The 25153-nt window shown below is 44.3% G+C and overlaps 1 protein-coding gene across 12 annotated transcripts in view; it reads right to left on the bottom strand.

The window, feature by feature from the left end:
• The window catches only part of DENND1A (DENN domain containing 1A), a 373611-nt gene that overhangs the window by 36885 nt on the left and 311573 nt on the right, over window positions 1–25153 (bottom strand). For all 12 annotated transcript variants that reach the window (XM_060251436.1, XM_060251437.1, XM_060251442.1 and 9 more), the window contains exons 14-18: window positions 10075–10176; window positions 8857–8944; window positions 7602–7642; window positions 5745–5816; window positions 4093–4149 (exon numbers count right to left, since the gene is read on the bottom strand). In XM_060251436.1, the coding sequence (XP_060107419.1) occupies window positions 4093–4149; window positions 5745–5816; window positions 7602–7642; window positions 8857–8944; window positions 10075–10176 (360 nt within the window). The remainder of the gene's footprint in view (window positions 1–4092; window positions 4150–5744; window positions 5817–7601; window positions 7643–8856; window positions 8945–10074; window positions 10177–25153) is intronic.

The raw sequence follows: 25153 nt of genomic DNA, 5'->3' as shown, positions 1-25153 counted from the left end.
GCCTTTCCATGCTTAATGGCTCTGTCCTAGGGGATTACCCTGGGGAATATACATTTATGTCCGAACTAAGGCCAGCACTTTAGATTATATGCTGGTATGCTCTTTGTTTAGGGAAAAGGTTTTTAAGTTTCGGGTGCTCCCATATTTGGGAGCAGATCATTTTCCTATTTCTCTTACTTTTGAACTACCTCCCATAAAAGAGCACTCTTCATCGTCTTTAGTGGCTGAACCTTGAAACTCGGACGAGCAGTTCTACTGTCCCAAATGGTCCACTCAGCTTAGTCTCAGATTAAAGGAACAGTTGCTACCTGAGTTACTTTCTCATTTCTGTATGTCGCTGTCTAACCCACCTTTTTTGCAAGATCCCTTGCTGGAATATGATAAAGTGATCCAGCAGTTTGGAAACACTTTGTTCTCATAGGAAGCCTAATTTGAAACATTCTAAGATTTCTAAACCTTGGTTTATCAAATCTTGTGTTAAGGCCAGATCCCTCTTGGCCACAGCATATAGTAGGTACATTTATTCTAGACCGGAGCCTCAGGGGGTCAGATCCATGGGCCTCTGAGACTTATCCAGTTCTTTTTTCTGTAGGTCTCTACCTGATTTTCAAGAGAACTGTTTTCCCCTTAGAACACTAAGATAACCTGGTTGGTGGGCTAAGCAGTAACTTGAGAGTTCACTTCTCCTAGCAAATGCTGGTTAGGAGGCCCAGAGAAATGGGTGCACAGGTCACCATAAGAAACCTCTTATGAATATCAGTATCAACTTCACAATATCTCCTTCATCAACACATTGATCTCACAGAGGACAAGCCCCTTTACACTATGCCTCCCACAAAAGGTGCACACGAAAGGCCCCAGAAAGGAGCTGAGGAATAAGGTCACCATTTTTTGTTGTTGTTCAGTTGCACAGTCGATTCTGACTCTTTGCGACCCCATGGACAAAGTCACATCAGGCCCTCCTGTCTTCCACCATCCTCCAAAGCATGCTCAAATCTGTGTTAGTTTCATCAGTAATGCTTTCTAGCCATCTCATCTTTTGCTGTCCCTTTCCTTCTTTTGCCTTCTGTCTTTCCCAGTATCAGGATCTTCTCCAGTGAGTGCTCCCTTCTCATTTGGTGGCCAAAGTATTTGAGCTTCAGCTTTAGCATCTGACCTTCCAGAAAACAGTCAGGGTTGATTTCCCTTAGGACTGACTGATTTGATCTTCTTGAAGTCCAAGGGACTCTCAAGATTCTTCTCCAGCATCACATTTACCATTAGCGGTAGCAAATAAATTATCAACCTTGGTCATTGGTTTTCTCCTTCATGGAGTAACTGTTTGCAAGACTGGAAAGCTGGCTACCACCTGGATTTCTGCTGCCCTCCCACCCCCTACCCTCACCACCAGTGCTGCCCACTTCTACAGACCTTAGTTGGAGGCAAAGGATGGCTTGACATAGTCATCCTATTTGTGAAGGGGGGAGGAGGGGGAGAAGCAGCCTTTACATTAATAAAGTGTTACTGGTCACAGAATGAAGCTGCCATCCTGTTCTCTATTAACAATCATTTGCTCTCAGTCATAAGGAGGCTGTGCAAATGACTGCAGATGCTTTAAAACCCCGGCCCACAAAACGAAGACGGGATGGGAAGGGAGCCCCATTCAATCTCCATGATCATATTAGAGAAGGACCTTACATACACCAGGCTGACCTCTCCAGAGGTCAACCCAGGATTTCCCATTTGCAATTCAAACCCAGAGCTGGAGCAGTCTAAGGGCGAAAACAGGCTCTTGATTATATTTGAGAGGTCATCATTGCTATGCACAGTCAGAAAAAAGCCGCTTTCTTGGCTTCAGTGCATTTTAAAATTCTTTCTATTGTTGTACAGAAAAGCCACTCCTAGCTGTCAATGGAGACCACATAGGTGATGTTTTAGGTTTGGCCCTTCCATGCCAAATGTTGTGACACTTTTTCATGCTAACTCTGGAAAATATGCAGGAGGTTGCAAGGTCAAATCCAGAGCAGCCTCAAATTAGTCACCCAGAAGATGGGGGAGAACCACCCAAGTCTTGGGGGCTGGGGAGAAAGGCGACAGGGCTATTCCCGCTACTTAGAGAGATTAGATGCTTTCATTAGCAGAGACACCATAGGTGAAATCTGCAGAAACCCAACAGAAAAGGGGTACGGCTGAACTAATGGAACACAGAGAGGAACAGCTCCAAAAGACTCCGTACCGTTCACAGTATCTCAAATATGGAGAAACCTCTCACTCTGCCATTTCACTCAATTGTGTTTGGAAGAGTGAGAGGAAAGAGGTTGTCTGGAACCAAGAGGAAGGGAGGTCTTTCTTCCCCATTCAAAAAGAAGCCTCACTCTGGGAGACACTTGCAATAGTCATTATAAGAAAAACACCAATACATAACATACTCAGCTAAGTGAGGCCAGTGAGAGCATGGCATTTGGGTTCCTTGAATGGATTAGAGTCCTTAGAAGGTCAGAAGGAGTGAACAATACTCAGATGCAGTGTATTCATGCAGATTCAGTGATGCAGATAGAAAAGGAACTGTATAAATATAGATGCTGGATATTCTCATATAGCTTGGACAAACACTGAACACATGGCGTTAAAAGAAGCATCTTCTGTGTCTGTAGTATCAGGCTAAAGGCCCATTGAATACATGGGACTTTGGCCCCAGTCCCTAGTCTTGGAAGGGAACACATGAAGTCAGCTGTATATATAGAGACACCACCACTAAGTCAAGGTGGTTGGAGATGGTGCTACAAGGATAGCAGGCAGCGACCGGATACAAACAACTCTATCTATGATTCCCAAGGCAGATAGGTTGTATTCGCGCACGCACACACGAATCTCTTATTTTGCTTTTTAAAATTTAGATGTGTGTTCACTTTTTTAAAAAGCTGATGATACACTTCTGTTCATATTCAGGCACCCTCAGCTTAGAAGGAACGCTGGTGATGAGTGACATTTTATTTGAGTCTTACACCTACCTAAGATCTTCTGTGTGTCCAAATATCCAGGCAGAAAATGTAGATTGTCAAACCATGCCAAAGAATGTGCAATGCAAGTAATCAAGTCAAGTCTTGATTCAAACCTTTTGGCATCTTTGTGTCCTATACTACTTAGTGTGACTGGGGTAACATCACTGCAGGTGATGTTGCCCCCCACAATGTACACTGATGATCAAAGAAGTGTTCCGTAGAGGGCTTTTTTGTAGCAGGAATGCCCTTGCATATTAAACTACACCCCGATGTAGCCAATTCTCTTGGAGCTTACAGTAGGCCCTGTACTAAGAGCCCTGTAAGCTCTTGGAGGATTAGCTACATCAAGGGTGTGTGGCCTAATATGCAAAGGAGTTCGATGAAGGAGCCCCCGTCTCTTGTTCATTGAGCAAAAAAAAAAGTCCTGATTCTGTACAACTCAAAAGTTTGCTTTCAGCTCCTCAAGAACTGCTTCATATTTTGCTGATTTCCTACACAGAAAAGACTTCCACAAAGGGAAAGGCATGGAAGCCCTGTGTAAATTGACATGTGTGATGCACTGTCTGAAGGGACATGATGCAGCAACCAAGCTGAAGCTCAGCAGGATCTGGATGGGAGGCAGCTCTGGACTAGAGTCAGGACATAAATGGAAGAAAAGAGAAGCGTGCAAACATCCACTTGTGATTTGCAGGCTCTTTGTCAAAGCCAGAATCATTTTCATGCAGTAAATGTGCAAGGAGTGAAGGAGTGAGTCCTTACTTTTTCTCCATAGGAGAGAATGCAAAGAAGGACTATTGTTGTGGCCCCTTCCTGCTCAATGAACAAGAGATGGGGGCTCCTCCATCAACTTGCTCCCCCCCCCATTTTTTTAGTACAAGGGCATAAATCACACATCTAACCCTTAATGTATTTTGGGTTTTGTCTGTGAATATTTATAACAGTGGGAAAAATCCAGGACAGCTGGTAATGCATTTTGAAGTGTGTTAACAACACAGCACCAAACAGTACTCCATTGATCACATAATGCTTTTTGTGGCCAAGTGTGCCTTATATTCTTTTTTTTTAAGGGGAGGGGGGAGGAAAAAAAAGAAATAATACAAACTTCAAGTACCTTTTGCTTCAAGCGGTTTTTCACTTCTTTTATTCCCATTTTTGCATGATCTTTTGCCTGCATGAAAAAGCGGGGAGGAGGGGAAATTAGTTTCAGCCATAAATCCCTTTCTGGTTCCAGAGGCAAGCAGGCTTTGGCTACAGTCCATCCAGACCCACCTTCTCTGATTACTGAGAACGGGGAAGAGAAAGAATTGGGTCATCAACTGAAGACATAATGGGTATGAAAAGCAAATACAAAGACAAGAGGTTAAAAAAACAATCTTTAATGAGAGGGAAGGAGATTTTGTTTGCTCCGAAAGCCGAGATTTCTTATTCTTCCCTCTAATTATTTTTTCATCTCTGCCTCAAAGTGTGAGAAACCCAGTTGCTTTTTCGCTGGGGCAGGATCCACCCTGCAGCATCTTGAGAAAAGACCAGGGGGAGAAGTTTCAGAAACGCCATTCCTTGCTATTACAAGAATCACCACTTAGTAGCTCAGCCCTGGGTGGGACATATTGGAGGGGGGGGGGCGCGTTTGAAATCTATTTTAATTCATATTGAGGTGGGCAAGGAGTCTGTGTGGCAGGGCTATTAAACAGACAGAAAGTGTGAGTGAGGCTGCGCAAGGAGGAAGCCTTTACTGTTCTGCTGCCTCAACTTCCATGAAAAATGAAATGGGGGGAGCCCTTCTTGTTTTGCAGGCTAGGCCTCCTGCCCCTTCTGGAATGGGCTGGGAATGGGGGCGGGGCTGTGATCCTTTTTCAATATCTCATTGCAACTCAAAAGTCACAAAAGTCCGGAGAGCTGGTTTGGTGTAGTGGTTAAGTGTGCGGACTCTTATCTGGGAGAACCGGGTTTGATTCCCCACTCCTCCACTTGCACCTGCTAGCATAGCCTTGGGTCAGCCATAGCTCTGGCAGAGGTTGTCCTTGGAAGGGCAGCTGCTGTGAGAGCCCTCTCCAGCCCCACCCACCTCACAGGGTGTCTGTTGTGGGGGAGGAAAGTAAAGGAGATTGTGAGCCGCTCTGAGACTCTTCGGAGTGGAGGGCGGGATATAAATCCAATATCTTCTTCTTCTTCATCTTCTTCTTCTACATGAAAATTATCCTCTGAAGTGCCAGTGTTACATGGCTGTTTGAACTCAGTTTCAGTTTATTATGGTCCATGACCAGAGGCACAGCAGTTTGAACTGTATTTGATCTGTTTCTGAAATTTCTCCAACCCATTTTTTCCCTACTGGCGACTGAGCAGCTTTCCAGAGCAATACAGCAAGGGCATCAGCAGGGGGTGCTGTTCACACTATGTCAATTCTTCTATTTACACCTTCCTTGAAAACGTCGTGATGCAACGTCACCCCAGAGTCAGAAACGACTGGTACTTACACAGGGGACTACCTTTACCTTTTTTATTTTCCTTACACATCCAAAGAGTTCTTGTTCAAATGTTTTTGTAACAGGTACACTGATAACCATTTCAAACTGTTGTTGACAAATTAAAAAATTATATTAAAATTTAATTATCTGGCTCTTCGGTTGCTTTTAAAATGCTTGTCATTTCCTTTGAGTTACCTGATTCATTCAAAGAGCATCATGAGGTGCATGCAGACTATATTTAAGAACATCCCCACCCCCAATAGCCAATATACTTCCCTGCAACACTATGCACACTTACAAACTTGTAGACTGTCTTCATGGCAGGGTTTGCCTTGGTCTTCACTGTATTCAAAATGGCACCACTTCCTTTCTACATGAGGAAAGCAACAAGGTGGAAGAGAAATCATACCTCTTAGATCTGATTGCAATAAACTTGATCTTCTCCACCCTCCACTACCGCACACCCAAAGGGATACTGCTTCCTTGTTCCAACAATACGTTTCACGAATTTCCTTTTTATATTTTAACATTTTTAAAGGAATATGGGTTTCTTTTAAAGTTTGTGCCATCATTGTGTTTTTCTAAACAATCCAAATACATTCTAAGCATGTTCAATTCACACCTGCCATGTTGAAGACTCTCTATTAGGAAATAATAGTTTGGCCCCAACAATAATTTCTGCCAGCAGAGGGTGACTTTCTTGCCAGCCCATTCCACTGCAGCTCAAGATACCCCTCCCTCAAATGCTGCTTCTGGCAGACAGAAGACAACCCCATCCCCCCAGAGAGAATGAAGGGCGTCAGAAGAAAATGCAGGCCCCCCCACCCCAGCAATATTATGGGGGTCATTCAGAGGTCTGCTGTCTACCCTCCATCAATGGAAATCCCCTGCTGGATTCCCACCCATTGATAAACAAGAAAGAACTGTTGGCATTGTAAGTCAAAAAGAAAAAAAAAGTATCCATGTGAACTGGATTTCCAAATTGGTCCTATCAAAAGATGTGGCTTCAAGTAACACCAAAACAATATGGTAGATGGTGCCATATTGCCTGAGCAGTGGTTGTGACAATCCAAGTCACAGACATTTATGTTTTCAGGAAAAGGCATGGTGCATGCACAGGGCTGAAATGGCTTCTGGAGGCCCTCCTTGCCTTCTTTGCATTTCCTTACACCACCGCCTAGCTGTGGTCAGGAGGCGAATGAAGGCAGGACAGAGAAGAGGCAAAATCCACCTCCAGGTAATTCCAGAAGGACCCAGCCAGAAAGGCATGCAGGGCTCTGATATGTCAGAAAGAATAATCGAGCAGTCCAGTTAGTGTTTTATTTATTCTGCAGCACACTGTTGACTTTGGCTACATAATGCATTATTTTAATAAATAAAGCTCACTGTACACTAAAGATGGATAAGCACCTCTCCCACTACATGTACCGAGAAAAGAAGCTGATCCAGACATGGCAATCTTTTGAAAGCAATTAACAGAAAAAGAGAGAGAGATTCTAGAAAATCTTATTACAAATGGTTTTGCATGTGAGCCCTGGCATTTTTTTTTTATTAATTCATAGTATTCTCTTTCTCCCTGTCTCGGAACATTATTTGGCATTCTGTGGTAACATCAGGATAGTAGGCATGATATTTTTGGGGGTCTTCTTTTATTTCTCTCTGAGAACCTCTAGTAATCAAGGATCGTTGAATGTCAACTCTCCACTACAGAAGCTCTACTTGAAGAAGCTGGTGGCTCCGATTGTTAAAAGTTGCTGCTGCTAAATTAACTCATTTCAATTATTATTTTGAATACATCAAGTATTGAGAGGGAAGGATCATTTACCATCAGCTCATGGGAACTATTTATGGTATGTTATTCACAAATATTTATCATATGGCATAGTTAATTTGTGTCAATTAAACCAATCCCAAGGCTGTAAGATGCTTGGTGATTCTTTCTCTTTCACACATGCACATACTCACTCACACACAAAATTGTGTCCAGTGTCCTCATAGAGAGAAAATCACTGACTGCGCATTGGAACAACAGCGGAGTTTCAAATGGGTTATTCAACAGGAACTGGGATTTGTGTGCTGTTGCCATTGCAAAGTGACACCAAAAACTGCAGAGGAGCCAAACAAAAGGAACCATCAAGCAGCAGAGGAGACTTACCCTGACTGTCGACAGCCATTGATGGTAGAGGTTGTCACTACCTGACACAAGGAGACAGCAAAAAGGTGAGAACCTCAATCAACCTAGCAGCAGCTCCCAAAGAAGAAGAAGACTGCAGATTTATACCCCGCATTTCTCTCTGAATCAGAGACTCAGAGGGGCTTACAATCTCCTATATCTTCTTCCCCCACAACAGACACCATATGAGGTGGGTGAGGCTGAGAGGGCTCTCATAGCAGTTGCCCTTTCAAGGACAACTCCTGTGATAGCTATGGCTAATCCAAGGCCATTCCAGTAGCTGTAGGTGGAGGAGTGGGGAATCAAACCCGGTTCTCCCAGATAAGAGTCTGCACACTTAACCACTACACCAAACTGGCTCTCAGCCTAGTCATTAACAGCATCTACTCCAGCCTCTTTACAAACACTAGGAAAATTCATGAGATAGCAGTTTCTTCTTTATTTAAATATAGCTAGCAGGAGCATTTAAATGTGGCAAGTTGCTCTGGAGTTTTCTTTGTGCCCATCTTACCCCTCCCAACTGTTACATATGGAGGCCGCCCCTTCTCTGAGATGATCTAACACAGAACTCTTGGCTTGGCTCCAGAAGCCAGAGGGCAGCACCCCAGAATCTGAGAGCCACCTGCCAGCACACCATCTTGGACAGTTGCCAAAGCCACCACACCAGACAGTTCAAGATCCCCACAAAGCAAGACCCACAAGAGACAAAATCTGAAAGTATAAGGGGGTGGGGGTGGGGGAACACAATAATGTGTCTTCCAGCCACAAAGTGACATTATTTATTCTGGCTTCTACAGAATCTATAACTCATGTGTTTTCAAAAACACTTTTCAGTTTTGTGGACAAAATAAGTATTGTCAGTTTTCCCCCTTGGTTTCTACCTAAAAAGCACCAGAGAGGTCCTAATAACACTACACTAAGAGATACAGCTATGGCTTAATCTAAGGGTGTTGAGCTTCATGCAATTTGAAACTTCTCTGGCCATGAACATCTGCCATTGAATTCTGTATCTGCTCCTGTTCAGTCCTCCCCAACCGACTCCCCATTTTGGAACTGAAAATCTGCTGTTTCAGGTCAGCCCCCTCCCCACTACAACACCAGTGCCTTTACATCAACAAGAGAGGCCAAGAAGAACCCTGTGTTTGAAATCTGACATCCCACACCAGCCTTATTCCAAGGGCTGGCTCCTTGGCTCTCAGTTTCTAAATGAAACCAACTAACTTGAGGGGATGCATACCAGCATATTCACTCATGTTTATCTCTTCCTCAAAGACATCGCTGAAACCTTCTCCAGAATTGAGAAGATCAAGACGACCATCAATAAACTGCAGCAAAGGAAAGAGACCAAGAAAAGCTCATTTGTGCTGTTCTGTAACACTGATGAATGCTTCCCCCCAATATTTCAACACACTAAAGAGCTCCCCCTAAGGGAACAAGATGCCTCAAGCAAGGAAACAGTCTTTCATTCACAGAAAGAAAAAGCTAGCTGAAGGCCACTGATGGGAGCCCCCATATGAACAAATGGACATATTGAGCTGCCCTATACCACTGCATCATGCCTGGACTGCACTCTAGGACTGGCAACCATTCTTTAGGATCTCAGGCAAAGAAAAGTCTTCTTCCCCAACCACTGAAAATCTCTCAGCTGCAGACAGTGAAGTTGAACCAGGGCCCAGGGCATGCAAAAACAGATGCTGTACCGTTGAGTCACAGCCCTTACCCAAATACATGTATATATGCAGCAGTCATTTTGCAGAAAAATAGGTGGTGAGCTCATCCAGGGATTGTTATGCAGCTGCACATACTATTCAAAGGACAAGGAGATGGAACTCTCAGAAGGAGGAGGTGGAACTCTCAGAAAGGTAAAGGAGCTACGCTCCTGTGAGCTCCCACTGAATCTGAGGCCTGTATGTATGTATTTATGTGTACTCATTATTGATCCTGCTTTTCTCCCCAACTGGGATTTGAAGCAGTTTAGAACATCATTCTCCTCTCTTCCACTTTCTTAGTACAACCACCACCTTGTGAGATAGGTCTAGCTGACAGCACATAACGAGCCCAGGCTCACCCAGCAAGCTTCCATGGTAGAAGCAGGGATTCAAAACTAGGCCTCCCAGAATCCAAGTAAGGCACTCTATCCACAACGTCACACCAGCTCTATAAAACCAGAGGCCATTTGTAATGATGACCCAGAGGCAGTGTACCAGGGAGAGCATGTTAAGTTTAATATTACAGAAAACAGAAGGCTGTTAAAAATGGATTATCAGTTAGGCTGGGAAAATTAATGTGGAAGGAATCCCATTTTGGCCCATAAATTACACTAATTAGGGAACAAAGCAACCGGCAGTTTTTCAGAAGATGTGGCCCAGTATAGATCACAGAGCTCAAAGGCAGGGTGAGGAGGATGGGGGGCGGGGGGGATGGGCATCACGCTTCCCTCAACCACCTGCAATACCTGCTTGAAGAGCTGCAGCTGGATGGCATTCTGCAGGAACTGCCGCATGGTGGCTGACCGGTGGGAGACAAATGTTTCTTCGCAGAATGTTATAGGCTCCTCCTGGAAAAAAAAAAGCCAGAGCAGAGACTGAGTGTCTACGTTGCCAAATGTTCTCAAGTAAGCATAATCAGCAGGGTCCCAAATTAATCATTATGGCAACCACGATGAAGAGTCAAGCCTCCTCAGGGATCTTCCTGCAACAAACAGCACACTTGATTGGGTAAGAGACAAGGGCCAGTTCTTCCACACACACTGAATGAAGACTGGTCTTATGGGCCAATGAAGCAATCTTCCAGTTGTTGCCTTGAGTTTAAAATTGAAATGTTGGGCTCCTGGAAGACAGCACTTCTTTATGCGATTTGAAGAGAAACCACCTATTTTGTTACAAAATTTTTAACGATAATTTTATCTGTAAAATGGCAAAAATCTGGATTGATCTGATTGTAATAGAATCTGGTATATATTTGACAAACATGATGATTTTAGTTGAATGATAGGTTTGAGCATATGAAGCTGACATACTGAATCAGACCCTCGGTCCATCGAAGTCAGTATTGTCTACTCAGACTGGCAGCAGCTCTCTAGGGTCTCAAGCTGAGGTTTTTCATGCTGACTTGCCTGGACCCTTTTTAGTTGGAGATGCTGGAGACTGAACCTGAGACCTTCTGCTTACCAAGCAGATGCTCTATAACTGAGCCACCATCCCTGAGCCATGGAGCCACCATGTTTTAATATTTTATTCACTTTTAGATTTGATTATTTTGACTGTAATTTTTGAATTCTGTGAATATTGTGAGTAATGTTGTATATCCATATATGTTTCGATAACTGATATATCCTAGTTGAGCTTAAGATCTTTGGTCATGGAAGCTAATAAAGGAAAGAAAGACAGCACTTCTTATCTGGAAGTTCTTCCATCTGCTTCAGCTGTGTGTGGGGGCTAATGATGGGGGTTCCTCACAGACAGAGGAAAAGTCTTGTGTGTATGCTCAGAAGCACTCTAGATCACATGCTTCAGAGCACTGGCAGATTTCTAAGCTAAGCCCTGGCACAAATGAAGCCCTGATCCCAGCTTGCTCACAAATGCCCCTGGGCACACATAGTGACAGGAACACTTTGGCGTTTTCATTCAGTGGGCCAGAGCAAATTGGAATCCCTGCTCAGGGAACTCAAAGAGAGACTTTCATCTTTTAAATGCAGCAAAACACACCTCTTTTTGCATCATTGGGAGGAAAATGTAAGACTGTTATGGCTGTCTACTTTTATCCATTGTAATGAGTTATGTTAATGAGGAAGTTGTCTACACATCTGCCAGAGGGGTACCCAGCCCTCACCCCCCCAAACACACTTAAATCTACAAATTTGCTGCATAGCAAGTAAATACAGTTATGACATTTCAAAAGTGGCAGTAATAAGGAGCAATAAAATTATGTTGATGTAAAATTAATGTGGAGGCCTTTTCATGCTCTAATAAAAAATACATCCAGAACTTTTTCATCAGAAGGGGGCCAGACTCCTTGCCAGGCAAGCAGGCAGCACATCCACCATCCCTCCTCCCTTTTTGTGATCTGGTTTTGGAATATTGCAGGGGACTACTGATCCTGTAACTCTAAATTATTCCCCTTCCTCTCACCTCCCCCCACCTCTACCACCGCAGAGAAGCCCAACCAGGAAATGTTTACTTCTTTCAAGCAGAAACATCTTTATCCCTCTATTACTCCTCTTGGCTCTTCTCTGCTGCAGGTGGATTATGTTACAGATTTCCAGTCACCAGGGTCAAGCAGTGAACCGCAGTTTAAATCCTGGCAGTGCCATTCATCCTCCCAACCCAGCTGAACAGCAGCATCTCCTACATCCAAACCCCCTTCTAAGATGCATTGTACTGCAAGCTGGTGTCATGGAACTATGGCTTTGGCCAGTGAGAACCTGTGAAGGTTTCTCCAGCTAAGCAACTCTGACCTTTTCAGGGGTGGAGGGTGGGCAGAGAAACAGGCAACCCCATACAAAAGGGGATACTGATGGTGGTGGTTCGGAGAAAAACGGGTGGCCTTGGCACTAGTGGATAAACTGTACACCAGCTTGCAAAAGGGTCTGTATGTCTTGCACACGCAAATGTAAAGGAGCATAATATGACTAGGTATTTGGAATAAATGGATGCTAAATATACCACAAATCAATAATGCATTCTATCGATGTCGGCAGAGCATGCAGCTGATCAAGAATTTGGGTGGCAAATAATAGAAGATGCCACCATTTTAGCATAAGCTGTCCCCTTGGTCCCATCTTCTAGGTACAACCACAGTGACAACAGGGATCCCTGCTATCTCAAAATAAACACACACGAATGACCCAACCTGTAGGGCAACACGGCCAGCACCCCCCATAACTTAGCCTGTGAAGAGAATTAAGGGACGTCTTTTAGTCTGATGGTGATAAGGACAACATAACAGATAATCAGGAATCTGATGCTGAACTAACAAGGTAGGCAAAAGCAGCCACCACCACTGGGAGATGAATTCAGAGGGGAGGGGGAGAACTTCATTGACACAGGTTTTGCTCTGGCTGACAATTTCCTCATTTCTAAGGTTGCTGCCAGTTAAGACAATAAAGCAGCAGCAAAAACAAGATGCTTACTACTTTGCATCTGATGAAAAATAACCAGATTCACAGTGCAATTTGCATAGGCGACTATTTTCCATGTCACTATTGCTGGAAGACAGGAGATACTCCCTTTTATCTCTCCCCTGCTGCCCATTCCAGAGCAGAATTCTACAAACATTTCTAAATGCTTTGTGCTCATAAAGCACCTTTAGGTATACTAAAGCCACAATGAAACTTTTACATGCACAGGAAAAGTCTCTGAGACAGTTAAGGACACAACAGGGTATAAGGCCAGGAATGGCTATTGCAGAGATTTATGTAGCTGTATCTGCTTATATCAGACTGGATTATAAATTTTGCATACAAAGTCTATTAAGAGGAAGAAAATGAATCTGCAGAGGAGGCATTGACTTGAAGGATTTCTGCTACGCAAAAAGCCTCAACTACCAGAGGCCAGAAGAGAAACCCATCAAGAATAAATGGCCCTTGTGCTTAATTAGGCCCAACAGACCCCCATCTCCTTTATGCTTCAACTATTTTGAGTGAATATTTTATTTAATGGTTTAAGTCCACAACGTGAGACTGATTTTTGAAATCTAAGGCTACTTCAGCCTCTTTGCTCTTTGCAAGCATTCTCAAGCTGAGGAGCTGAAAGGGCTACCAGGAGCCATCCAAACCAACCCCATTGCACTGGGCAGCCTATATCATTACTATGGAAAGCCCAACAAACACAACACTGCTTTGTATAACCCACCAGTCTCAAAAGCGTTCACACCCTCTGTATTGGCAGAGCTGCTGATGAGCTACTCTCACAATCAAACATTAAAACTTCTGTGTCGGCATGGGTCTCCCCCTATAACTGACACTTCTGAATTCTTTTCTCCTCATGTTCACTGCGAAGTGCTATGGCAGAGGTAATAATCTGCTTTGGCAGTTGGGCAAGGCAGCCATCCTTGGACTAGAAAATCCCATTTGCTAATTGAGTATGCAATGAGACATGCAGCCTCACAGGAGAAAACGGGCTGGGGATGAGGGCAGGCTCAGAAGCTGGAGCTATTAGGTCCTCCAGGAGGGTTAATCAAAGGTGGCGACGGAAGGTAGCTGGGAAAAGGTCACATTTCTCTGCTCTTGCGGTGTAATGGTCTCCAAGGAAACCTAATTATCCAATGAAATGCAATGTATTTATGATGGGTATCTTATTCACACGAGAGCAGCTGGGGTCACTGGACCAGTGTCAAAAGAACAGCATCCTTCTACAGCAGAAATTCTCACACTTTGCTGAAGCAAAACCTGTCTTGAGCTGAGGGGGGGTGGGGGAGGAGAGAAACAACGTACAGTTGAGCCACCCAAACCACAAAGGAAAGACAAAGAGAGAACAACAGTGATCAGAGTCCACAGCTGCCTAGGAATAAATGGGAAAGGGTGAGGGAGAGAGCTATGCAAGACTTCAGCTGTTTTTCTCCTCCTCTTATACCCACCAAAGAAGAGTGTCAGGAGGAAGCCAAAGAGAGTTTGTGCCCCAACTTCTGCTCTCTAAAACAAAGTGTGACTTCTACCATCTTGTTAAGTGACAAAAATAAATAAATTCACATACTTTATCATCCTCCCACTGTAAAACAAAAAGCAACAAAAGAATCCTAGACATTTCCCGAGTCCAGATCTCAACTTCTAAGAGGCTCCCCTTTGCCAGAACTTCACAGGGTGATTTCTGGAGTTTTTGAAGGGGACAACCTCTACTGGCACTTGTGCACAGCACAGGAAGGGATGTTTTGCTGCAAGGATGTTTATATATAGCTCAGTCATGTGATTCCCCCCCTTGCAAAAAATGACAGCTTCCTCACATGCTTTAGCCATGGAAACAGGGCAACATCAATGAGCTTCATCACAATGAGGGAGGGGGGGAAGCTCCCATCTAGTTAGATCACATGAACAGAGAAGCATCTGGCTCAGAGCACGGCCGTTTACACATCTCCTTGAGTTGTCGTGGAGACAAACACATGACCAGCTCAGTGCTGAAACTCTAGGGCACGAGTTCAAATGCACTCCTAACGCATTCTGACAGAGAGCAGATGGGCAACTAGTCAGAGGGCCAAAAGGCACTGAGACGCTCCCCTCAAAACACAAATGCACGCAATGATGCTTCCTATCCTGTGAAGTCATGCTTACCTGCACCAGAATTACACTCCTCACTGATATCAAAACTTGTGCTAAAGCTACCATTACAGAACTGGCTGGGCTTCTTTTTTCCAGAACACCCTCCCCCCACACACACATGGTAGAAAAGGAACCCACAACACGCAGAACAGCTCCTTGTGTGTTCCTCCAACACCTGCTAAATTTGGCTTGTTTCAATATTTTTGGTCATGTCTCTGAGAGCCCTCCTGATCACACCATCCTTGTGCCAAATCTACGAAACAAATACACACAAATACACACAGACACACCCTCTCTTGGCAACAGCCCACAGCTGTGGAATTCCCTTTTCTCAGAAATATGGGGAAGGGGGAAAAAAACCTAGCATCCACCCGAAAGTCTACAAAACATTGTTACTTGCCTTGGCTTTTATTCGATAGGTCTAAATCAGAAAGGGGGGGGGGGGGTGAAGGTTTTAAACATATTTCACAGATATCTGATTTTAATGACTCCCTCAACCCTGCATCTCTTGCTTGTCAAGTATTGACACACACCCCTGAGACTCAGGAAGCCAGAAATGTAGATGAAGAACAAATTAAAAGCCACATCGGTCATTCAGTTCAGTAAGACGAGGGGGGGCGGCGCTTGGTGAATACTCTGACCCTATCAAAGCAGAATCCTCTCTGCAGGGACTGCACATCTTTGAATTATGAACAAGAACATTTTTTAAGTAGCTCACAGTCCAGTAACAAAGTGAGTCTGGTATCAGTATTTTTCCTCCAACAACCAAGTCAAGCTTCCCAGAGCAATTTAGCTTCTGTTCAAGTCCTTTTTGATGAGCAAATAACTTTGTTCCACTGCAAACGATGCTTTGTCTGAACAAGGCTACTGTGGATCACGTAGATTATTCTATTTGTTTTACAGACAGAAATCTAAAAGGACATTTCACTACCACAAAGCTAGAGTACTAACAACTGCTTTAATTTAAAAAAAAAAACCTGCTGGAAAATTGATCACATATATTCTAAACAAGGCAATAAAACGTGCCACTAAACGTGCAATTTTTTTTAACTGTAATACACTTTCCACTGAGCCACAGACTCCCATTACACATATGCTCACAGCCATATTATTTAAATGCTGGATAATATTTTAGGACCTGATCTCTCTCACACACATATGCCTTAATGTCACTCTCTTAAGAAGATTTAGAGGTATTTTTAAAGTTAACAATTCATGTAATGGCCATCGTAAACAAGCACCATTCAAGTTAAAACGCCCTCACCCATCCACCTCCTCATCACAGCCATGAGGGGCTTTGCAGATGCAGGCCATAATTAAAGGTTTCAGCACATCTACCTGGGAGAGGTATTTTTGCCTCTATTCCAGGGAGGACACCCTCTCTATGGAGAGCAGAAGAGCTCATTAATGAGGCTAATTAGGTGGAAAGGGGGAAGGGTCTGGCATCAGCTGCAGCTTAGAGCTGCTCATCATTAAGCTTGGTAATCTCTACCCCAGAACAGCGGCTGATCTGGCTCCTCAGTGACTGACTGACATGGCTGAGAAGGCTTGCAAGTTAACACCTGAGTACCTGACTGCCACCTTTCTTCCAGGAAGCTACTCAGATGCTTAACCCCACACATACCAGGAACAAGAGATCCAAACAAAAGCTAGTCAAGGAGCTTCAAACTTCTCTGTGATACAAAGCATGGCTATACAGTTCTCGGGTCAGGTGGGGAGACGGGTTAAAGAAACCACCTATGAGCACCTCACACCACATAGGTCATCTGAAAAATGTGGCATGCCGTTCCCACAAAAGATATGATGAGGAACATGAAAATGTTCCTTGTGCAGTTTTTAACAATTGTGAAGCCACAGCTGTGAAAGTGCAATTTTGGAATGGTAACATTATTGCAACCTCAAAGGGCTGGCCTCTCAAATCTGGGGACCAAACTAGATGTTAATTTTTTTTTAACTCTCATTTATCTTTATCAGATGACAGCTGCTGGGAACTAATTGCTCATGTGCCACAGAGGCCCAATTAGGATCAGGACCATGGTGGGAGGAAGAGAAGTGCCTTCAGTCTCCCTTGTGCCCCCCCCCCCTAGTTTTCCCAACTCAAACAGGAATGGAGCAAATGATATTTCCCCTGGACAATTTTGGGTAAGGAAAATGGCCAGGGGGAGGGGAGGCTGAAGCTCCTCCCCCCATCATGTGTGATCCAAATTGGGCCCCTGTGGCACTCAAGAAATTAGTTCCCAATAGCAGCCATCTGACTGAGGGGAATGAGGGTCAGGGTTGGGGGAACCCAGGCCAAACCAGCAAAAAAAAAAGTCCCACCTAGTTTGGTCCAAAGACGGTCTTTCTTAGGCTCCCCATGAGGCCTACAATTTTATGTGCATTTGGGTGGCTGCCTGAGATGCCCTGTGGCGCAGAGTGTTAAGGTTGCAGTTTTGCAGTCCTAAGCTCTACTCATGACCTGAGTTCGATTCCCAGTGTGGAAGCTGGGTTTTCAGGTAGCCGGCTCGAGGCTGATTCAGCCTTCCATCCTTCCGAGATCGGTAAAATGAGTACCCAGCTTGCTGGGGGGAAAGTGTAGATGACTGAGGAAGACAATGGCAAACCACCCTGTAAAAAATCTGCCGTGAAAACGTTGTGAAAGCAACGTAACCCCAGAGTCAGAAACGGCTGGTACTTGCACAGGGGACCTTTCCTTTTCCTTTTCTGAGATATAACCAAGCTGACAGAGATTAATGGGTTCAAGTCATTTGTGTGAATAGTTTCCATATATGGTTTAGGCATGTTTCCATTAATCGATGTAGCTCTCTTACTACAAGGGGTTGTGCTGAAGTGGTTACAATTCACCTCCCAAACTGCTGTGTTACTTTAGCCTTCACTGAGTTGTGAAGACAAATGTAACCTGTGATAATGGAGTGCCCTATATTTAACAAGTTGAGGGCTAATTTAGTCACCCCTTTTACTTAAAAATATGGAACTGTAATAAAGTCCCTCTACAAAGGTTTCTAAGTAAGCTCACCAGTCATGGGGTTAAAGAACAAGTCCTGTCATGGATCAAAAACTGGGTAATTAATAGGAAACAGAGAGTGAGTATAAATGGGCAATTTTCACAGTGGAGGGTGGTAAGCAGTGGGATACTGCAGAGCTCTGTACTGGGTCTGATGCTTTTTAACTTGCTCATTAATGATTTGGAGTTGGAAATAAGCAATGAAATGGCTAAATTTGCAGATGACACTAAATTGTTCAGGGTGGTGAGAACCAGGAAGGATTGTGAGGCACTCCAAAAGGATCTGCTGAGGATGGGAGAGTGGGTGTCAACGTGGCAAATGAGGTTCAACATGACCAAGTGCAAAGCAATGCACACTGGAGCCAAAAATCCTAACTATAAATACACATTGATGGGATCTGAACTAGCAGAGACTGACCAAGAGAGAGATCTTGGAGTCATGGTAGATAATTCACTGAAAATGTCGAGACAGTGTGCGACTGCAATAAAAAAAGGCCAACTCTATGCTGGGGATTATTAGGAAGGGAACTGAAAACAAATCAGCCAGTATCATAATGCCCCTGTATAAATCAATGGTGCAGCCTCATTTGGAATACTGTGTACAGTTCTGGTCACCACATCTCAGAAAAGATATAGCATTGGAAAAAGTCCAGAAAAGGGTAACTAAAATGATTAAAGGTTTGGAACACTTTCCCTATGAAGAAATATTAAAGCACATGGGGCTCTTCAGCTTGGAGAAACGACAACTGAGGGATGACATAATAGAGGTTTACAATATTATGCATGGGATAGAGAAAGCAGAGAAAGAAGTATTTTTCTCCCTTTCTCACAATACAAGAACTCATGGGCACTCAATGAAATTGCTGAGCAGTTGGGTTAGAACGGACATAACGATCTGGGCCCCTACCTGGTGGAATGAGCTCCTGCTGGAGATCCAGGCTCCGCGGGACTTATCAAGGTTTCACAGGGCCTGTAAGATGGAGCTCTTCCACCAGACTTTTAATTAATCCAAGGGGTGTCCTTTGACCCACTTCCCCCAGCATTTCACCATTATGGTGCAGTGTTATGCTACTAGCCATCAGCACCATGCTGTTTACTGCCTATGTCTGTAAGACTGCTTACTGTGCTGCTCCTGTTTTGTAATGTCTGTTTTTATAGGATTGTTTTAATTCTGTCGTTTTATTGCTGTGAGCCACCCTGAGCTCGCTTGCGGGATAGGGCGGAGTATAAATCTAAAAATTAAATTAAAGGAAGTACTTCTTCACCCAAAGGGAGATTAACACATGGAATTCACTGTCACAGGAGGTGGTGGCGGCAGCTACAAGCACAGACAATTTCAAGAGGGGATTGGATAAATACGTGGAACAGAGGCCCATCAGTGGCTATTAGCCACAAGGTATAGATGGAACTCTCTGCAAGTGATGCTCTGTATTCTTGGTGATTGGGGGGGGGCAACAGTGGGAGGGCTTCTAGTGTCCTGGTCCTACTGGTGGACCTCGTGATGGCACCTGTTTTTTTGGCCATTGTGTGACAGAGTGTTGGATTGGATGGGCCACTGGCCTGATCCAACATGGTTTTTCTTATGGAATTGCTAAATGTGCAAGCCCAGGTATCATGGCTACTATTGGATACAAATGATCATGTCACCCTCTCAGTAGCAAAATTCATAGGCACAATAATCATATATAAAATAAATAATACTGGGTAATTAGGGTTTGTAGAATCTTTCGGGCTCAAGTGCCATGCTCTACTGGAGAAAGTTTTCCTTCCAGACGTTTCGTTCTCAGCTGCGGAGAACATCCTCAGTGGCGTTGCAGCCAGAGCAGGCGCTCTGACCTTCTTGACTGCTGTGCATTGAGTGGGGCCACGGCTGCTGGAGACCTGCTATTTCTAGGCTGGAGGGGGTGTGGTGAAAGGGCAATTGGTTTGTGGATGTGCCCATTGTTTGGTGGGGCTTCCTGGAAGGGTAGTATAAGGAAACTGGCTGTTGAATGTGACCATTGTTCTGTGTTAATTGCTGGGAGGGTTGGAAGGGGTGTGAAGATAAGGAAGATGGTTGTTGACTATGCTGATTGTTCTGTGGAATGTGCTGGTTGTTCTGTGACTTTCTGCAATTTATACTCTGTAGGGTGTTTTGCAGAGCTGGGTACCAAGATTGGTGGATGAAAATGCCTTCTTCCTTTCTGTTAAAATTGTGCTGGTGTTTGTAAATCTCAATAGCTTCTCTGTTCAGGCGGGTATGATAATGTGAGACCGTAGAAAGGACTTCAGTTCTTTCAAAGTGGATGACGTGGTCTCCTTCTTGAAGTGCATGTTCAGCTACAGCTGATTTTTCTGACTGAAACAAGCGACAGTGTCTCTTGTGTTCAGTGAGGCGGGTGTTGATACTGCGTTGGGTAGTGCCAATGTAGACTGCACCACAGGAGCAGGGTATTTTGTAGACTCCAGGGGTAGAAAGTGGATCTCTCATATCTTTGGCCGAGCGCAGCATGTGGCGGATCTGTTGTGTGGGCTTGAAGACTGTGTCAACATTGTGGCGTTTGAGAATTTTGCCAATGCCAACCCTAATGATGTTACCAGCCGTGAAAACCTGAAATCTTTGATAACACGCCTCTACGGGGAGGAATCCTACCACCTGATCCGACGGCTGGAGACACTTCGCAAGAGAAAAGCCCAACTCCTCTGCTCACTCACCTTTCTGCTCTGCTGTCGAGATACAGAGATCACTCCCCGCTTTCTACAGCAAAAACGCCACTTCAGTACTCCATCTGCTCACCGCATCTATAACCGTATGGAAAGAGCCCTCCTACGGGACAGAATACACCAAACCCGGCGGGATCTAGCCCTCAACGACCGCCAACTTCTTCTCATTCACCTTGAACTCAGCAACAAACTACAGAAAAATGACTGGGACCTTGTTGACCGCATCACTCACACTTCTCATATATCCACCATGGGTCTGGCTACTGAGCGACAAAAATGAAAGTATAACAACATCTCCAGAACCAAGCAACCCTCTCCTACACTGGACGCCCAACGCACAGTCGTCAACCTGTCCAAACGACAACTGACAACAGCTGAAATCTCTGTGCTCTCCAAAGGAGGGAACTTCGCCATCACCCCTTCCAGAATTCCTACAGAAGACATTATCGCAAACATTGAAGCCAGTATCCGCAACCTCCCACGACACATTACAGAAGAAATAAGAAGAGAATCATCAAGAATCTTACAACACGCTAAACCTCCAAAAAGCAACCTCACCCATGCAGAAAGATCAGCTCTGAAAACCCTCAACACTGACAAGGACATACTGGTTCTTGCAGCGGATAAGGGGAACGCCAGTTATTCTCAATACAGAAGACTACCATAATAAAATTCAGGACCTTCTCAAGCCAGATACATACAGGAGACTTCGCTGTGATCCCACCACAAGAATACTTCGGAAAACAAATCTGTTCATCAAAGGCTCTTCAATACCGATTGAGGATCAACGCCTGCTCAGAAAGTCTGAAGCTCTGCCCCCCAGACTGTATGGCCTCCCTAAGATCCACAAACCTAATGTTCCTCTTCGACCGATAGTCAACGCCATTGGCTCACCTACGTACCCCATAGCCAAACACTTGACCGGCCTTCTTCAACCCCTTGTGGGCAACACTACCTCTTACATCAGGGACTCATCACATTTTTTGGAAAAAATAAAATCCCTAAAACTCCAACCCAGCGATCTTTTAGTAAGCTTCGATGTCGTCTCGTTCACCATGGTTCCCATCAAAGAAACCCTTGTTCAACTACAACACATCTTTCCTGATGACATCACTGCCCTATTCCACCACATGCTCATCACTACCTACTTCCAATGGAACAATAACTTTTATGAACAGATCGATGGAGTTGCCATGGGGAGCCCCCTTAGCGCTGTCATCGCTAACTTTTACATGGAAACCTTCGAAGATACAGCACTAAGATCTGACCTCCTAAAACCACGTTGCTGGCTCCCATATGTGGATGTTTTTGCCATCTGGAGTCATGGAGAGGCTGCTTTGAATAACTTTCTTCTTCATCTGAATTCAGTCCATCCTCATATCCAATTCACCGTGGAGAAAGAAAACAATGGTCAACTTGCCTTTCTTGACGTCTTCATTACCAGGAAAGATGACGGAATACTCGGCCACACTGTATTCAGGAAACCCACACACACCGATCGCTATCTAAATAAGAATTCCAATAATCATCCTCGCCAAAAACGTACAGTTGTAAAAACTCTCATCCACTGTGCATCATGCATCTGTGAACCAAGCCAACTCCAGCAGGAACTACACCACCTCAACCAGTCACTGCAGGCCAATGGATACTCCCAACAAGAAATTAGAAGAGCCCTCCATCCCAGGAGACCATTCGCACCAAATCCCAAGCCACACACAAATGTAGGTACAGCCTTCCTGCCCTACATAAAATCTGTCACCGACCGCATTGGCAAAATTCTCAAACGCCACAATGTTGATACAGTCTTCAAGCCCACACAACAGATCCGCCAGATGCTGCGCTTGGCCAAAGATATGAGAGATCCACTTTCTACCCCTGGAGTCTACAAAATACCCTGCTCCTGTGGTGCAGTCTACATTGGCACTACCCAACGCAGTATCAACACCCGCCTCACCGAACACAAGAGACACTGTCGCTTGTTTCAGCCAGAAAAATCAGCTGTAGCTGAACATGCACTTCAAGGAGACCACGTCATCCACTTTGAAAGAACTGAAGTCCTTTCTACGGTCTCACATTATCATACCCGCCTGAACAGAGAAGCTATTGAGATTTACAAACACCAGCACAATTTTAACAGAAAGGAAGAAGGCATTTTCATCCACCAATCTTGGTACCCAGCTCTACAAAACACCCTACAGAGTATAAATTGCAGAAAGTCATAGAACAACCAGCACATTCCACAGAACAATCAGCATAGTAACAACCATCTTCCTTATCTTCACACCCCTTCCAACCCTCCCAGCAATTAACACAGAACAATGGTCACATTCAACAGCCAGTTTCCTTATACTACCCTTCCAGGAAGCCCCACCAAACAATGGGCACATCCACAAACCAATTGCCCTTTCACCACACCCCCTCCAGCCTAGAAATAGCAGGTCTCCAGCAGCCGTGGCCCCACTCAATGCACAGCAGCCAAGAAGGTCAGAGTGCCTGCTCTGGCTGCAACGCCATTTAGGATGTTCTCCGCAGCTGAGAACGAAACGTCTGGAAGGAAAACTTTCTCCAGTAGAGCATGGCACTTGAGCCCGAAAGATTCTACAAACCCTAATGATGTTACCAGCCGTGAAAACCTGAAATCTTTGATACTACTGGGTAAGGTCTTTAAAGATAGTTTTTGGTTCTAACTTCTTAAGATGATAACCGTATGAGCAGTCCTAGATAGACAGATAGACATAACCTTTATAAAGCAGTAGGGCTGCTCTGGAATCATCCTTACCGTGGGCCATCAAAACATAATCTTTCTGCTGAGCTCTGAAAAAATGGCTGTAGAAATATTAAGTAGAAGTTGGACCAATGGACAGGCCAGCTTTTAGTCTGCTGGTACGTATGTCTTGCCATTTCTGTTCTGAAACTGGGTTCACTTAACTGCTTGAGAATTCATTGCAATCCTTGCTTTTAATGTTATTTCTGTCTTCACGCCAGCTGGGTGGCTGAATGTTATGTGTGAAACTTATGGTGAGAGGGGGAAACAGAATAGTTTAGCCAGAGTAACTTGCTCTTGTCTAATGTTCAACATGAAACCCTGGAACTCATCTAGGGAACACTGGCACTCATCACCCAATGAAGATCCACTTGGGAGAATGATATTGTGGTGAGATGGTGGTCCAAGTGGCAGCTGGTTTATATGGCCATTTCTTCTGCTCTGAAGGGGGCAAACAGGCCAATAGAAAAATTTACATGATTTTTTGATTTGTCTTAGGCAACCAAACTGCATTGTCTTGGAGTGGGGTTCTCCTGCCTCACCTGCTCCTTGCCCACTGTTGGTAAGGCCAATATCATACCAGTTGTTAGACTGTTCCTCTACTACTGTTCCTCTCTACTCGGACTTGACTTTTTCAGCTGATTTCCTTTGGTACTTTAAAATGATGTTAGCCAAAGCTCTTAGACAACTACAGCTCAACATACACAGATCCACAGACTTTTGTTCATTCATGTCCACAAAAAGGGATTTTTGACTGCTGGCAACAGGAAGCAAATTTAGATATTTTTCCTGAGCCTTCCACTTCCAAGAAAGCAACCACCAACAGGGAAGTACTAGTATTTCTTTCCCTCCAAATCTACATGAAATACAGTGCAGTGTTACAGGCAGGTGAGCCCTCAATGCACATTCAAGAATCCAGGTTATGCAGAGTTCATCTAATTCATACTTGCAGGGTGGGGAGGAAGGAGTTATCAGCTCCATGGAGATAGAATACAGGATGTAAAAGCTCATTCTCTCTCTTGTCTTCTGAACAGAATTGCAGAGATAGGTGGTGATTTTAAAAACATATCTAGAATTAATTCTTCCAACAAGTCCATCACTTTGCTGGCTGTGTGCATGAGTGCTCCAGCATCTGTTCTCTCATAAAAAGACTCTGGATGTTCAACTACAATGAAACATTTCCACTGCTCTGTTATGATTCTTACCCATATGAAGGTTTGAGGACTGTTTAAAAGTTTCTGATGCTGATTGCATGTAACATTGCTCAGATCAGACAATGCTTCTGGCCAGGCTCCTGGTTTCACAGCTTTTACTTTGCATTAAAATTATGCCAGATGACCTTCATTAAATTACAGTACAATTAAGCAGCTTCTCCGGATAATTTGGTGCTGCCAGAAAATGACTTTTGAATACAAGGAATGATTTTTATACTAGTCCAGGACTAAAGATGAATATGTAAATCAAGTAGCTGTAATGCTGAGCAAAGTGACCTTCCTGAGACCCTGGACAGTTCACAGGGCAGCCCAAAACAACTGAGCTGACCTAGGTGAACCAATCATTTGGCTCAATAAGGCAGCTTCTTATGTGAAAGGGCAGTGGTTCAGTGGTAAAGCATCTGCTTTGCATGCAAAAGGTCTCAGAATGAATCTCTGGTATCTTCAGTTAAAGGATCTCTGGTAGCAAGTGCTGGGAAAGACTTTTTCTGCCTGAGAACCTGGAAAGCCACTGCCAGTCCAAAGAAAAAAAATACTGAGCTAGAAGAACTAACAGGTTGACTCAGCATAAGACAACTTCACATGTTCATACGTTCA

The sequence above is a fragment of the Heteronotia binoei genome, chromosome 12, assembly GCF_032191835.1.
Source record: "Heteronotia binoei isolate CCM8104 ecotype False Entrance Well chromosome 12, APGP_CSIRO_Hbin_v1, whole genome shotgun sequence".
Taxonomy (NCBI): Eukaryota; Metazoa; Chordata; class Lepidosauria; order Squamata; family Gekkonidae; genus Heteronotia; species Heteronotia binoei.
Note: the sequence above shows the minus strand (reverse complement) of the source record. Positions and strands in the feature narration are given on the sequence as shown.